Source organism: Balaenoptera ricei, chromosome 1, assembly GCF_028023285.1.
Source record: "Balaenoptera ricei isolate mBalRic1 chromosome 1, mBalRic1.hap2, whole genome shotgun sequence".
In the NCBI taxonomy this organism is placed as follows: domain Eukaryota; kingdom Metazoa; phylum Chordata; class Mammalia; order Artiodactyla; family Balaenopteridae; genus Balaenoptera; species Balaenoptera ricei.
In genome coordinates, this window is record NC_082639.1 from 19,248,811 (window position 1) to 19,264,352 (window position 15,542).

The window sequence follows — 15,542 nt, forward strand, 5'->3', positions numbered from 1 at the left end:
ACTTTCATAACGACACGGGCGGCCCCACTAGCGTCACTCTGAGGTAACAGCTTTTCTCTTCAATCGCTCCATGGGCCCCCCAGGGCGGGAGGCCTCCGCCACTACGGGTGGAAGGATGGGTCAATTCACGCTCCGGGAACAAGGCCGGTTGAGCTCCACAAAAGGATTCGCAGGGCGGGGCGACCCGACGACACACTCTTTCTCTCTCTCTCTCTCTCTCTCTCTCTCTGTCTCTCCCCCACCCAATTTGCTGCGATCGCGAGGCTTTCCTCCCTGACTGGCCACTGGGGAGGCTCTGAGCCTGGTAGCAGCCCGCCTCCCTGAACGCGCGTGCGCACGCGTACCGGGCGCTCGCCACACTGAGCAGGCGCGGCCTCGTGTCGGCTGGTGGGGCGGGTGGAGCGGCCCGCTCTGCGTCCGGGCGCTCGGCTTTCCCTGCCGGTCCCGCCCTCCGTCGCGGCGGCGCGGTGCACCTTGGGACAGGGAGCGATCTCCGAGCGAGGCAGCAAGATGGACGCGGGATTCTTCCGCGTAAGTGGGAACGCGGGGATCTGGGGTGAGGTGAGGGGCTTATCGGTAAAGCCCGGCAGGAGGCCTGAGCTCGGGACGGGGTAGCCAGCGAGCGGAAGCTTCGAAGATCCTAAGGGTCCTCGGTGCCAGCGGACGCTCCCCTCTGCCCTGCGGCGGGGACCGGTGCGCCCCTGCGCAGTCTCCTCCTCCGGAATCGTCCCCCCCTACGCGGCGGCGACGGTCGCCGGAAAATGGCGGCGGGAATGGCCCGAAGCGGTACCTCGTCGCCCGCCCGCCTGCTTGGCGGGGGCCTGCGGGCCGAGCCGCGCGCGTCGCCGGGTCCTGGGGCCTAGCGGACCGTGAGGAGGAAGTCCCTGGGGGGAGGCCGGAGGGAAACCCTGTGGTGACCGGCGGCTGCAGGGTCCTGGGGAGGACGGGTTTGGGGGTACCGCCCCAGGAGAGCGTGGACCGGAAGCAGCGTTAAGCCGCTTTTCTTGAGAAAGCGGGCGCCGACCCCCCCCCCCTTCCTGGTCTAAGCCTTCGCGAAGGCTCGGGGTCAGAGTTCGCGGGAGCTCCCGCCCAATTTGATATTCCTTCAGGGAGGGGAACGCCGATAATTTGTGGTTAGAACGTTTGAATCTGAGACTCTCGGGGCAGAGGGTGCAACAAAAAGTATGCGCGTGTGTGGAGGCGGAGGAATGGGGTGGATCAACTCTTCTTCCCGCTCACCGTTCCTCACCCCTCACCCTCCCCGTTTGTTTTACTCTTTTGAAAGTCCGCTGGAGGAAAGTTGCCTCACTTGCAGACGGGGACGTTTTCTCGTCGTAGTTGGCCCTGAGGGCCCATGCTTTATCGGGCGCCTGCTGGAGCCTGTTCGTCCCCTTTTTCACTCCTGTAGGGAATGAGCACCCAGTCGAGATCTAGATGGGTGGGCAAGTGACACTAATAGGACTAGAGTCTGCAAGTTCTTTTTAATGCAGAACGGACCGTATGGAGACCAGTTGGTCTAAGTCAGAATTTATATGTCATGTAAGTTGGCTCTTTCTACTCTCTGGAGCATATAATATGCAGTTTGTATGTGTGTTTTTAAAGGAAAAGTTAAAAGAGGGGAAGACTGGGACTTTAGTAAAGATAGCTCTAGACACTCCAAAACCAGCGTTGAAATTCCTTTTCAGTTGACTTTAAATGTGCTAACTAGGTTTTCATTAAAGGTTTAAGTGTTATTAAAGGCATTTGACTTAACGCAGCCAGTTATTTGACTATTCTTGGGTTATGCAAACAGTACTATGGTTATTTATGTAATGGTAGTTTCAATTGAGTTTATCAAATTTTCACACTGCAGGTGAACTCTCCATTTTGTAATTTCTATCAAAGTATTTTGTAGTAAATACTCAATATTTCTTGTAGTCTGAATGGAATATTTTGAAACACAGCCTGTTCTTTTCATTTTTTATTTCCTATGGAAAGGAATTCCAAAAGAAAAAGAGCAAGATGGCTGACAAATTTAAAAACGAGGTTTGCTTTTAGTGTTGGTAAAAATCTGGAAGAAAAGGGTGCAGTGCTTATATACTGCCTACAGTTCCTTAGAGGAGTTGATTGGATAGGATTTAAGCTCTGAGTTAAAAGATATTAGGGCAGTTATCCTTTTAGTACACTGTCATTCAGGTAGTAAACTGAATTTTTCAGTTAAGGTAGAAATAGTAGCTTTCATTTGCTGGACTTCTGCCACATGCCAGTTACCGTATGTATATCATTTCTGATGTACACAGCCCTGCAAGGCGGATTTTAGCAAGTAAGGAAACATTCTCGGACAGGTTAAGTAACTTTGAGGTCATATGGCTTAAGTAGTGACAGAGCTGGGATTCTAATACAGGTTCTTTACCTTCCTAAAAGAATTTTCTTGATCACTTTCCAAGGGACAGTGGCCAACTCTGTGAACCAATCAGTAGATTTCATATCACACCCAGCTATTTCCGTATTTAATTGGGCCAGTGGGAATGACAAAACTCAGACTAGTGATTACTTGATGTCCTAATGTAGTATTTGTAAGCTCTCATTTTTCCAGTTTCTTTACAGAAATTGAGTTTATTAAGGTAAACCTATATTTCTCATGCATTCCAAGTTCTGAAAGTTGTGAAAACTAACACAACATAGTCTCAGGCTGTTGTTTTTCATTTTCCCCCTGTTTATATGCATTGCCACAATAATTTTGCAAGCATGCTACTGGCTTCCAGAAGGGGATGAAACTTAATGGTCTTGTTTAAAAGTATATGTTAGTATTTTCTGTATTTTATTGAAAACCCTTAAATGTCTATTAGCATAGAAAGAGGTGAAAAAGATACACATCAAACTTAACTTGGTTGTGGAGGAGGTGTTAGGTTTATGCTGTAGTCTGCATGTTGTTTGACTTGTTACAGTGAGCATATGTTTTGTAAATTTTAAATAGTCAAGTTTTCAAAATGTTAGCTCTGTTGGGAAAAGAGTACACATTTTGTACCTATGAATATTAGCTATGGTGTTTCTGTTTACTTGATTACTCTGTTTCACCTGTAAAGGTCATAGCCATCATTAGCTGATAAAAAGCAGGAATTTAACTTTGAGCTCTTAATTGAAATGTGTTTCTCTTCCTGCAGGGAACAAGTGCAGAACAGGATAATCGGTTCAGCAACAAACAGAAGAAGCTACTGAAGCAGCTGAAATTCGCAGAATGCCTAGAAAAAAAGGTATTCTTTTGGATAAACTGTTCTGCACCTTTATAGCACAGTTGATTCAAGCATTTTGGTTGTTTTGGAGATGGACTGTAACATGAATACTAAGGAAAACATTTATAATTAAACATTTTCCATCTTTTAGCCACAACAACACACACACAGAGACTAGCGCAAACAAATAAGGATGAGCTAAATTGTACCATGCTAAACAAAAGAATTTCATAAACCAAAAGGAACTTCATTAGACAAAATTCTTATGTGAGCTTTCTTTTAGGATTGTGAAGTTGTACTCAGTAATAACTGCCTGCATGTTTTATCAGGTGGACATGAGCAAAGTAAATTTGGAGGTTATAAAGCCTTGGATAACAAAACGAGTAACGGAAATCCTTGGGTTTGAAGATGATGTTGTGATTGAGTTTATATTCAACCAGCTGGAAGTGAAGGTAATAATATACAAGTGGCTCTTATTTCTGAATATGTGACATAATTTTGTGAATCTATGGAAACTGAATTTTTCTATGGAGTACAAATATAGGAGGGTTATTTTACAATGTTTGTTGTGAAAAGAATTCACTTTGTAAACAACTATTAAGGCTGGAAGTTTAGTGAAGGTACATAGTTTTGAAAGCTACACAGGTGAAAAATCAAACTTATTGTTTGTAATTTTGCTGTTACATGTTAAGTTACTTTGACAGCAATTTTCTAATGATAATGTGATTTATGATTTAAAAGGCCTGAACCAAAATGGAAGTTATTCCTTGCGTCTGAAGTATAGCACCATCACCTTATTAGGTCACAGCAGAGTGAGTGTCCCAATGTCGCTCTGACCCAACTCCCTTGATGATGCAGTGTGTGTTTGGAGGTGAGTTGTGTAAAGTGGCCAAACATCAACAACAACAACAACAAAAAATACAAACAGGAAAGAGCAATGGGTAAATCTATACACTGCTCTTCAAAAATACTATTATGAGATGGACTTTTATGTGAAGCATGAGGGGCAATTCTGATTTGATTGGATATTGTTTTTAAAATAATCAAGGAACTAAAGTTTTTAGTTGTAGCTGCATGTCAGCTAGTCATCAGTTACATCTTAGGCACAGAATTTTTTGTTTACATTGTAGTTAAACTTCAGACTGAAATAAATTGACAGTATTATTAGAGCCAGTTAATGTAATTGTTCCTTTCTTCATACGTGAGATAATATGAGGTGACGATACAATTGATGTTTAAAAACAGTTTTATTATAAAATAGTTTGCTATTTTGCCACGACAACCCAAAGGACAGTAAGATGCACCGTATAACCTTTTGGCAAATATACCAATGTGAATTTACTTTTACATTAATCCTTTTCCCAAAGAGTTCGCCCTTGTGTTTTGACAGAACAGTTGGCATTTCAACTGATAAGGTATTTCTATTTTTAAGATACAATTTGGTAATTACGTTTTGTTTTGAATACTTTCAAATACTATTTAATTTTAAGAAAGTGCTTCCTTTTAAATGTATACATTTTATTTAGAAAACCAGGAATATGGGAAAAAGTTTTTTAAATGATGATTAAAGATAGATTTTATTAGAGAAATGCTTTACTGATTTGTATTTTAGTGCATTTTAAAAACCTAAGTATCTGGTAGTATTCCCCTTGTAGTGAGCATGAGATTAAAGTTTAGAACTTTTTTAAACAATCTTTTCTTTTTTTGTGGTTGTGTACTCATTATTGCTTGTTCGTCTTTTGCAATTTAGATAAATGATATAACATTAAACTCAAGGTGGTTGAGTTGCAGTAGGGAGTCGGAAGCAAGCCAAGGGAACATCTTTCTCTACAGGGGACTTGGCGATTCCAAACCCCCAAGGTTCCAAGAAGAAACTGAAGACACCTGGAATCTGTACTTGCTTTGTGCTATTGAGCTGTGCTTGTTATATGGACCTTGTTGCTTGACCAACAGATTTAGCATTTAAAAATCCAGTTATTTTTGAGAAATCTTGACCTCTTAGCTCTTTGTGGACAGTTGAGAATTCAAGGCATTGTTAAAATAGATTTTCCTTATGTAGAAGTCAGGCTTTCAGCTTAGTCTTCAAAAGTTAGAGTGCATGCATAACTTGATAGTTTTCATAACTGGACAGTAGATATTTTATAGAAAGCTATCTACAGTGTTAGAGAGAAGTGAACAGTTTATGTACTTTTCCCTTTCTCATTGAGCGAAAATTTCCAAGCAAGCAAACACTTTCCATATTAGTAAATGCAAGAATTTGTGGATGTTCCATGATGGTTTTTAAAGTTAATAAATGTAAGGCCCACTAACAGCCATAGTCTAAAAATACTTACGAAATCCACAAAGGATTAACAGGCTCTCTGATGGCTTTTGGTAGAGTGAGAGAGAATTTGGTAATCTGTGCTAGAGATTATATTGCTGAAAAACTACTAGGGAAAGCTATTTTTAAAATAGTAAAGAATATATATGTATCTAAGCCCCTATGATAGACTTAAAAAATACTAATTTAAATGAGTTTTAGGTTGGTCGGTTGGTTTGTTTTGAAGTAACCTGTTCCTCTTCCTGTCATGTCTTTTTGCAGAATCCAGACTCCAAAATGATGCAAATCAACCTGACTGGGTTTTTGAATGGAAAAAATGCTAGAGAATTTATGGGAGAGCTGTGGCCCCTGCTCTTAAGCGCACAAGAAAACATCGCTGGAATCCCTTCTGCTTTCCTAGAGCTGAAGAAAGAAGAAATAAAACAGAGACAGGTAATGGCCTTTTCTTTTTCGTGTTTGATTTGAGAGAGTAGTATCCAGACTGCTGAGAGACTGTAAATTTTACATGTCCCAGCTAGGATCAGTATGTTTTCCTTTGCTGTGATATATTTGAACGTTCAGTTTTGGTTCTCAACTTCTCCCACTCCCACCCCCCTACCCAAACAGAGTTTAGAATGTCATTGTCCCAGAGTCCAATGATTTGGTATATTTAATTAAAAAAAAAAAAAGTGTATATATATATGTATGTATGTATAGTACATCTAGATTAAAAGAAAATTGAACTTTAATAACAGTGTAAAAGGTAAGCACAAGCTCTTCATATAGGCAATACATGTTAAATCACAAAAGATAAGATAAATGTGATTTTTTTTTTTTTTTTTTTTTTAGTAAGCTTGAAAACAGCCATTTTTTTTAGTTCATTTGTTGGGGATTAATTTTCAACAAGTATTCAGCACCAATCTTAAAGTGTGTAGTATGGATGAAGAAAGAACAGTCTTGTTGAAAACCAGGGGCTGATGAAATGACAGTTATATTTAACATTGGTGTTTATCAGGTGTAGTCTTCAGTTTGCTTGTTGATCTCAAATGTTCAACTGTTTACTTTGAAAACCTGATCTTTACAGATTGAACAAGAAAAGTTGGCATCTATGAAAAAGCAAGATGAAGACAAGGATAAGAGGGATAAGGAAGAAAAAGAAAGCAGCAGAGAAAAAAGGGAGCGGTCTCGAAGCCCAAGAAGGTACAGTACAATCTGCATACCTAGTGTTTTATAAGTACGTTAGGTATTAAAGTATTTTGTGTCCAGAAAGTTACACAGTTAAAAAAGGAAGCTAACAGCACTATTCAGAGAATTTCTTCCATCATACAGTTTTCATGGTGAGCTATGGCTTGCCTCTGGACTAAAATATTTCATCTTTTTTTTGAGAGAGATCATCTTTTGACTATAATAATTATCTCTAAAATCTTGGTGAATTAGTCAACCCCCTAATTCCTAAATCAAAATCTAGACTTGTCTTTCATATTGCTTTAGTTTAAATTATTTTGAGTTATTATTTTAGTGTACTCCAATTTTTTTTTCTTTAGTTTTTTAATTAGAAATCTGTACCCACTAGCCCTTCCTATTGTACTTACCTAATTCCCTGTTCTACGTTTCTTAGATGGTTGTGCTGAACCCAAAACATATATTTGCTTTCTTTTTCCTTCCACTGAGACTATGGTTAGGTTCCCATTTTCAAATCCACAGTTCAGCTTTATATTTGTGGTGAGTGGTGAGAATTCCATTAGGCTTTTCATTTTTAGGGTTCTGCTAATTTCTTCATAAATGAGCTGGAATTAGTAAAGAGAGGAGGTAATATCTTTGTCCCCTTTATTTATATACTTGATATTAAAAGCTGCTTATCAGGGAAGCAGTATTTCTAGAGTTATGCACAAATCATAATGATAACTATTTGTTGATGAACCAGGTCTACTGTTTTACTTCAAGTTAGGGAAACTATTATTGAAATGGAAAGGGAGCTTCTTCTCTTCCAAAAAAGCTGTCTTATGCAAGTTTGATTTATTTATCCTCTTCTGAAGAACATTTTGCTTTAATTGCACTAGTCATTTTTTCTGGAATACCTAGACTACCTGATGAACTCTGGTGGGATCTGTCTGCATCTAAACTCTGTTTTTTTAAGGTTTGACTTATTATTATATATTTCCTTCCTTTTATGCATCTGCTTTCTCTGAAAAGTTGTTCTTTGGTCTTCTCATCTCTGGGAATGATTGAGAACCTAAATCTAGAGTCCTACGTCAATGTATTCCTCTGTTATAACTGGCATACTGGAGAATGTTGTTATCCTTCATTTGCTTGTTTTTCTGGTTTTCTGTTGGCCCTTTTCCTATTAAGTAAGTGTGATCGGATATCTTATTTCCATAAGGAACTTCTCAGATATAAACAATAATGGTGTAATTAAATAGATTAATCTCACTTCTCCTTTTGACCCTCTTCCCCAGTCCACGTTATTCAAAAAACCTGAAAAAAAATTGCTTTCATCCTAGACGCAAATCCAGATCTCCTTCCCCTAGAAGACGATCTTCCCCTGTCAGGAGAGAGAGAAAGCGCAGTCATTCTCGATCTCCCCGTCACAGAACCAAGAGCCGGAGTCCTTCCCCTGCTCCAGAGAAGAAGGAAAAAACTCCAGAGCTCCCAGAGCCGTCAGTGAAAGTAAAAGAACCTTCAGTACAAGAGGCCACTTCTACTAGGCAAGTACATAAAAATTCATTTATAAATATCACAGTTTTAGGCTGTTAATTAAGTGACCGTAAATATGATACCTGTGAGTTAAAAACATAAACTTACTTGTTTTACTTGTAGATTTTTTAAATTATAAAGTTAGCTTGTTGAAAAGAAATTCAAATTGTATAGGGGAGTATAAGATGACCCAAAGGTGACCACTGCTATCTGTTGGTTGTGTTGCTTCAGATATTTTATATACTATAACTTGCCTTTTTTCCCCCACTATTTTTTTTTTTTTATAAATTAATTTATTTATTTATTGGAGGCGTTGGGTTTTCGTTGAGGTGCACAGGCTTCTCATTGCAGTGGCCTCTCTTGTTGCGGAGCGTGGGCTCTAGGTGTGCAGGCCTTAGTAGTTGTGGCACACAGGCTCAGCAGTTGTGGCTCACGGGCTCTAGAGTGCAGGCTCAGCAGTTGTGGCGCATGGGCCCAGTTGCTCTGCGGTATGTGGGATCTTCCCAGACCAGGGCTCAAACCCGAGTCCCCTGCACTGGCAGGCGGACTCCCAACCACTGTGCCACAGGGAAGTCCCTCCCCCACTATTATGGACGGATTTGCACTTTAAAAAAAAATGTATGTGATTAGAATTGTTAGTTCACTGGATTTCACTGATGTGTATATATCTTTCTAGATGTCTTCATGGATTTTGAAAACTTTTTAAAGAAACAGCTTTTTTATATTACTGTATTAAGACTTAGGACTCTGAGTAGAAAAGGCACAAAATAAGCATTTTTTTCCCCCCACACAGTGACATCCTGAAAGTTCCCAAGCCTGAACCAGTACCAGAGCCTAAAGAACCTTCTCCGGAGAAAAACTCCAAAAAGGAAAAGGAAAAGGAGAAGACCCGACCAAGATCTCGGTCGCGTTCCAAGTCAAGATCCCGGACACGTTCTCGCTCTCCTTCTCATACTCGACCGAGAAGACGCCATAGATCCCGATCAAGGTGAGTAGTGGCTTTTAGATCTGCGTAGATCTTAGGTTTTATGTGCTACTCTCCTAGGTAGAATTAGGTAAATTATATCAAAGCTGTGGAAAACATTTAGCACAAGTGTTACGCTTTGGATTTCCAGCGACAATTTAGGGACACTTTCTAGGTTCCATTAAAAATCTCTACACAAATAGAAAATTGTGTCCCTTGAAATCCATTTTTTAAAATGTAGCTGTTGAGAAAACTATGTTAAGGAATTCATTCCTTGCTCATGGTTTACTCAGATTCTAATTCTGTTATGGCAGATCATACTCACCTAGAAGGCGGCCAAGCCCAAGAAGACGGCCATCTCCTCGAAGAAGAACTCCACCGAGACGAATGCCTCCTCCACCAAGGCATAGAAGGAGTAGATCTCCAGTGAGACGGTGAGAGTTTTGGGGTTTTTTGTTTTTTGTTTTCTTTCAGTTTGGAATTGTGAGGTGTATGAAAGCACACCATGTTTGTTTTAGGCTTATCTTTGAATTAGTGCTCCCCTGGAAAAAACTCATGAGTAATAATAGGTAATGTCTTATAAAGAGATACCTCATTTGAGATGTAATGCTGCTATTTGTGCAGTGATAACACTAGTCTAGTGTTGGAAAATAAAAAACAAATTATTGGTGAATTTGTGTTAATCTTACCAGTTATTTGTGTTAATCTTTACCATTTCAGACCCTACCAAGAAATCCTATCAAGTAAGGGAATTAGCCACCTTCTCCCTTTGGCTTTTAATTACCACTAGTTTCTGAATATAGATGACTACAGAGCCGATAAACTGCTTTACCAGTATTAAAATAACCCATTTGCGTTATACCTTTCTTAATGTGTCTTTTTCATATTAAAGAAGAGTACTTATTGTAAACAATTCAAATAGAAATAAGATGAATTGAAAATTACCCACAATCCCATTCCATAGATTTAACCATTATTAGCAGTTTGGTATCTATTTTTGAAGAGACTGAGCATAAAAGTCACTCTCTCAATACCAGTTTTCTTTTTTAAAAATCATTTTTAAATTAGAATAAGGTAAAATGTTAGGATCTGTAACTTTTAACAAACAGACTGTTGCTACACCTGCCCGAAGTGGAGGCATGGTGCACTGGTAGCAGAGTTTTGTGCGTTCTTTATGATGCATTTCACTTGTTTTTGGAAGGAACTGATGATTGTGCTTCAGATTATACTTAGGACAGAATTTTTTGTGTTTTGAGTCTATAAGGTTTTTTTCAAGGAACCAAATCAACTTGGAAATAAAAGAGGGGAAGCGGTAAGGTCCGTAATTTTGTTTCTGCAGTCTGAGATTTTTCAGAGTCCCATATTCTTTAAAAAGATACTTTTCGGGAATTCCCTGGTGGTCTAGTGGTTAGGATTTGGCGCTTTCACTGCTGTGGCCCGGGTTCTGTCCCTGGTCGGTGAACTGAGATCCCACAAGCCACGTGGTGTGGCCAAAATAAAGCAAAAACAAACAAGATATTTTTCTTTGGGGAGGGCTTGTCAAGGTATATTGAACCATTTTTTATAACTACTACTAAAAATTACGGAATTGATGTTACTACTGATAAATGAGACTGAAGATGTAAATGGTCAGTCAATTTAGGCATCACACTTTTCTAAAATTGATTGTTTCTCCTTTGGAGAAAAAGTAATACTGGTGCTTTCTAGCATAAGATTAGTGGAAACAGCTACTTCTTATATTGGAGTTCTGCAAGCAGCCTGTTTTAATTGCTTACTGAGCCATTTAACAGTCAAGATAATTTGCAGATTGTGTAAGATTCCCTTTCAGCCAGTTTTTATCTCACACTTAAGGTAGGGTTTCTTTTTTTCAGGTTCTCAGGAATTCTTCCGCCAAAGGTGAATTCTGCAGGTACACATAATTGCAACAGAACTTACCACAGATTTTGCCGCAGAATTCGAGAGTCCCCTGCTTCTAAGTTTATGTAGCTAAATGAATTCCTAATCTTGCACGTTTTTTTAAAAAAGGCAACGTAAAGGTTGCATGACATTGTGTTATTAAATGAAAAAAATACTTTGCCACCCAAATTTTGTATGCAAACTCCAAAACACTCATATTATTCCTAAGGAGGGAAGAGACTGGTTAGTTATTCTCTTATAGCACTTGACATATTTTATAACTACTGGAAAGAACTCAGAAGCATTTATCAGAATAAGTTATTTAGTTAGTCTCAGAACTAGCTGTTTCCTGTCCTAGGTTATGGTTTTGTTTCACATTAAAAAAAAACTCATTTATGTGCTTAGCTACATAAACTCAAAAGTTGGATAAAAATAGCTGTATTGTTGTGTAAACTGTACATGCCTGTAAGGTCATTTTCTGTAAGTATGCAGTTAATGAACATGAGTACTTTATTCCACAGAAGAAGGCGTTCATCGGCATCCTTGTCTGGGAGTAGCTCGTCCTCTTCTTCATCTCGTTCCCGGTCACCGCCAAAGAAGCCTCCAAAGAGGACATCCAGCCCCCCTCGAAAAACTCGTAGGTTATCTCCTTCAGCAAGTCCTCCGAGGCGAAGGCACAGGCCATCACCTCCAGCAACTCCACCACCAAAAACTCGTCATTCCCCGACACCCCAGCAGTCAAACCGTACGAGGAAAAGTCGTGTTTCTGTCTCTCCAGGGAGAACTTCAGGTAAAGGTAAAAATCAAGCACATAAAAACAATATGTTCTTTCTTTTCTTCATTTGGCCACAAAATACCTAGTCACTTGTTGCTATCCCCTACTCCCTTCAAAGTATGAAGTTGCTGGGTAATATTTGTATGTCATGTTTTTTGTAAATTTGCTTAGAAGCTCACCTTTTCTTTCCTGCTTTAAGTTCTTGTTGTTTGTTGAAATGGAGTTTACATGTAAAAGTGTTTTGTTTTTAGCAGTGCCCTCTGGCATTGAGTAGGTGGAGAAGTGTACTGTTACCAGCCGTGGGCTGTTTGAGTTGGGGTAGCTTACCGAAGTTTTTGTTGTCATGGTAAGGCATCTTTTTATTACTATGAGACCAGTTAACTTTTTTTTTTTTACCCTGCAGATTTTTTGTTTGATATCTTATTTGAGGACTTCATATTCTGCTTTATTTCTTTCTTGGCCACATTGTACTTCCTAGGGAGGGACATGGTGTCCTCCTAAAAGCTGATTTGTTTTTTTAATTTAGGCCCTAGGCAGGGTTCTTCTGAGTATTGTCCTTGCTTTATTCTGCATATTGATTTCTGAGGAATTTATGATCTGTGATCCTGCCAGGCAAGTAGAATGCCATGTTAGTCCGAGTGAGGGTTGTGGTCTGTTGGGGTTTGTTTCTTTAGCATTAAATATACATGGAGAAAAACTATGGTATCCATTTGAATTGGGCCTTTGGTGCTTAGGACTGGAATGATACACACAATGTGATAGGTGAGTAGTGGGGGAGGGGGAGATCTTAAAAGAACTGGTATAGTAATTGAATGTTAAGGAGCATTCTGTAGATTAATATATACTGGGGTTGCTCTGATCACATTTAAATTTTCAGGTTATAAATGAAGAAATCGGGGATACCTCAGGCAAAATCTTGACTGTATGTTTTTATGAAGTTGGTGAGAGCAGGATTTCTAATCAGCACCCTGCTGCTTCATTTGTGTCCACCCCACCACCACCCACTGGCCCCACAACCCTGCAGTGTGGCAGTTCTAGAAAGGCAAATTTTGCTTTTTTGATCTCTGTTACTGTGAGGTATAGACAAGCTATCAGAGTGAGGGGGGTACTGGACAGATGATGGTAATTTGTAAAGAGTAATGTACAAATTATTTTCTGAACCTTAACAGGCTAATTTGCTGATAACATAAATATTATTTGGTCATTTTTGTTGCATTGGCTCTTTAGACTTAGGCAACTGGATAAAAATAGAGAAACCTTTAGGTCTTACAGGTTCAGGCATAAGTATGGGAGGGGTGTCTTAAGATCACTTATTTTCATAATATCATGTCCCATGTTACTTTTTGTTCAAAATAGTTTCCATTCACCGTGTCCAAATCTGATGCCTGTTGTCCTGACCTATTTTTTCTTTTCCTGTGAAGTTTTTGCACTTCTGAATACTTCTTTCCTTTGTCTGGAGCCAGAAAGTTCTCTAGTAAAATAATAGTTTGAATGTTCCTACCTGTTCCTTTGCAAAAACACATCAGATTATGATTTTTCTGTTTACATCATACAGCCAAAGGGTAATAAAAGTACCTGAGCAGAAGGACTGAATCCTTGTTAAATAGGTTGATTGTTAAGAATTACTTGTTAACCTTTGTTAGGGTCTGCACAGATACCAACCTCTTGTGTCTTGATATGTTGTCGGGAAGAGTGGGCTGCTGCTTTTCTGGAAACAAATCACAGTGGATATGTACATAGGAGAGAAGTCAAGGTGGAAGACAAAGGGCCAGTTATGTTCCTGTGGCTTATGGGACAGGTCTTCCATGTCCAAACAAAACCCAGCCAAAGAGATTGACTGTGGGTAGTGTAGTGAGAGGCTGCCTTTTGTCCATTGAGGCTGAATATTGGTTGTAACTACTTGGAGATAAATAGCTTTTTATAGTAAAACAATCCCAACCCTCTGTGATGAAATTTCAGAGCTAGGAAAGACTTCAGAGGTTGTCATAGGTTCTCAGGTTAAGTGATTTGGTCAAGGTCAACCATCCAGGACTAGAATTTGGGTTCTCATTCCCAGTTCAGAAATGTACACTTTCCCAACTTTCCTACCCCCACATGCCTGTTTTGATTGCTAAAGGAGGGAAATAGAAGGCAAGGTTAAGTTTTTCAGCTTCTGTACCTGGTAGTATGATTTCAGAAATTCCTTTCTTGCAGTCTCCATTGCTAATAAGAGCATTGATACCATTGAAATGTGATAGATTTTACTTTTGTATTTTGTGGGGTAGTCATCAATCAGGGCTTTAAGGTTCTGCTGTTAGTAGTGTGTGAATGGAGTGGGAGGGAGGCAGGAAAACTATTTTGGAGAATTAGAGGTAAATTATTTGGAGTATAATATACATTCTCATCTGAAAGGGTCCTCAGGAAGCATTTTGTAATCGATGGCATGTTGTAGTTAAATTGGCATTATCTTAGTACATAAAACAGTGCTTTGAAATCAGTGGAATATTTAATGAAGTATGTTTACAGGGGATCTATACCTATGGTGGTGGTGATAATTTTGAGTTAGATCAACATAACCATATGAGTGTGCTCTAGATACTTACGGATTATTTTACTAATTCTGGTCACAGAGTGACTTATCTTTACAAGTGATCTTTTGAGCAAGTCTGCAAGGTTAATAATTAATAGGACTATTGAAGTAAATTTAAAATTCTGTTTTTCAATTGACTTGGGAGATTTCAGACATCATGCTAGAATGATTTTGCCCCTTAAATACTAAAAATGAAACATTAACATACAAATAAACTTTTTAATAAAAATAAGGTGTTGAAAATCTTATCTAGACAAGCAAACATTGATGAAACATTTATGAAATTAATAATGCTACAATTCAGTCAGTCTTATTAAACCAGAGTAGGGGGTATATAATGGGTACTGTTTAATGCTGATTATATCAACAATGACTTAAGACTTGTAGCCAAGCCATTATTGAGAGATTAGATCAGGATAAAACTCCAAATACAAGTTTCTGTGGGGAAAAAATGTAATGTTGTAGTTCAATTGTATTATTTACTAAATAGGTATTTGCCAACTATATAGCAAACATAACCACATTTTTAATGTTTCTTAGGGGAAAATGCATTCTGGCATCCAAACAACCAGCTCCCAAACACATTTTGGAACCCAGTTCTTTAAGGGGGTACTTTGACGTTTGGGTTTATGACTAGATGCCTATAATATTTTTTCAAGAATTGAAGATTAACTGACACTTAAAAATGAAGAGTACTGACCCAAAAAATAGCTTAGAATCCTTTAAAATTTAAAGACATTTCTATTTCATGTCTTTGAATTTCTCAAAATACAAGTTTTTTTTGTTTGTTTGGACTTTTTGGCTGCATTGGGTCTTCATTGCTGCGCGCAGGCTTTTCTCTAGTTGCGGCGAGCGGGGGCTACTCTTTATTGCGGTGGCTTCTCGTTGCAGACCATGGGCTCTAGGCGTGCAGGCTTCAGTAGTTGTGGCTCACAGGCTCTAGAGCGCAGGCTCAGTAGTTGTGGTGCACGGGCTTAGTTGCTCCGCGGCATGTGGGATCTTCCTGGACCAGGGCTCGAACCCGTGTCCCCTGCATTGGCAGGTGGATTCTTAAGCACTGCGCCACCAGGGAAGCCCTAAAATACAAGTTTTAAATGCAGTCTTGCTACTATATTTCATGATAATTAGATAAT

General features: G+C 39.3%; 1 protein-coding gene across 20 annotated transcripts in view; it reads left to right on the forward strand.

Moving 5' to 3' along the window:
- The first annotated feature begins 386 nt into the window (after nucleotides 1-386).
- The window catches only part of SRRM1 (serine and arginine repetitive matrix 1), a 36,952-nt gene continuing 21,796 nt past the window's right edge, over nucleotides 387-15,542 (forward strand). For 4 of the 20 annotated variants that reach the window (XR_009501608.1, XM_059915955.1, XM_059915954.1 and 1 more), the window contains exons 1-9: nucleotides 388-531; nucleotides 3,144-3,233; nucleotides 3,542-3,664; nucleotides 5,794-5,964; nucleotides 6,596-6,711; nucleotides 8,013-8,216; nucleotides 8,999-9,193; nucleotides 9,484-9,603; nucleotides 11,587-11,861. Coding sequence is in view for 19 of the 20 variants with exons in the window: in XM_059915955.1 (XP_059771938.1) it covers nucleotides 511-531; nucleotides 3,144-3,233; nucleotides 3,542-3,664; nucleotides 5,794-5,964; nucleotides 6,596-6,711; nucleotides 8,013-8,216; nucleotides 8,999-9,193; nucleotides 9,484-9,603; nucleotides 11,587-11,861 (1,315 nt within the window). In the remaining variant the exon portion in view is untranslated. Of the gene's footprint in view, nucleotides 532-768; nucleotides 870-3,143; nucleotides 3,234-3,541; nucleotides 3,665-3,953; nucleotides 4,084-4,843; nucleotides 5,106-5,793; nucleotides 5,965-6,595; nucleotides 6,712-8,012; nucleotides 8,217-8,998; nucleotides 9,194-9,483; nucleotides 9,604-11,586; nucleotides 11,862-15,542 lie in introns of those variants that run through there. The other 16 variants (XM_059915963.1, XM_059915956.1, XM_059915958.1 and 13 more) reach the window with 11 other exon arrangements.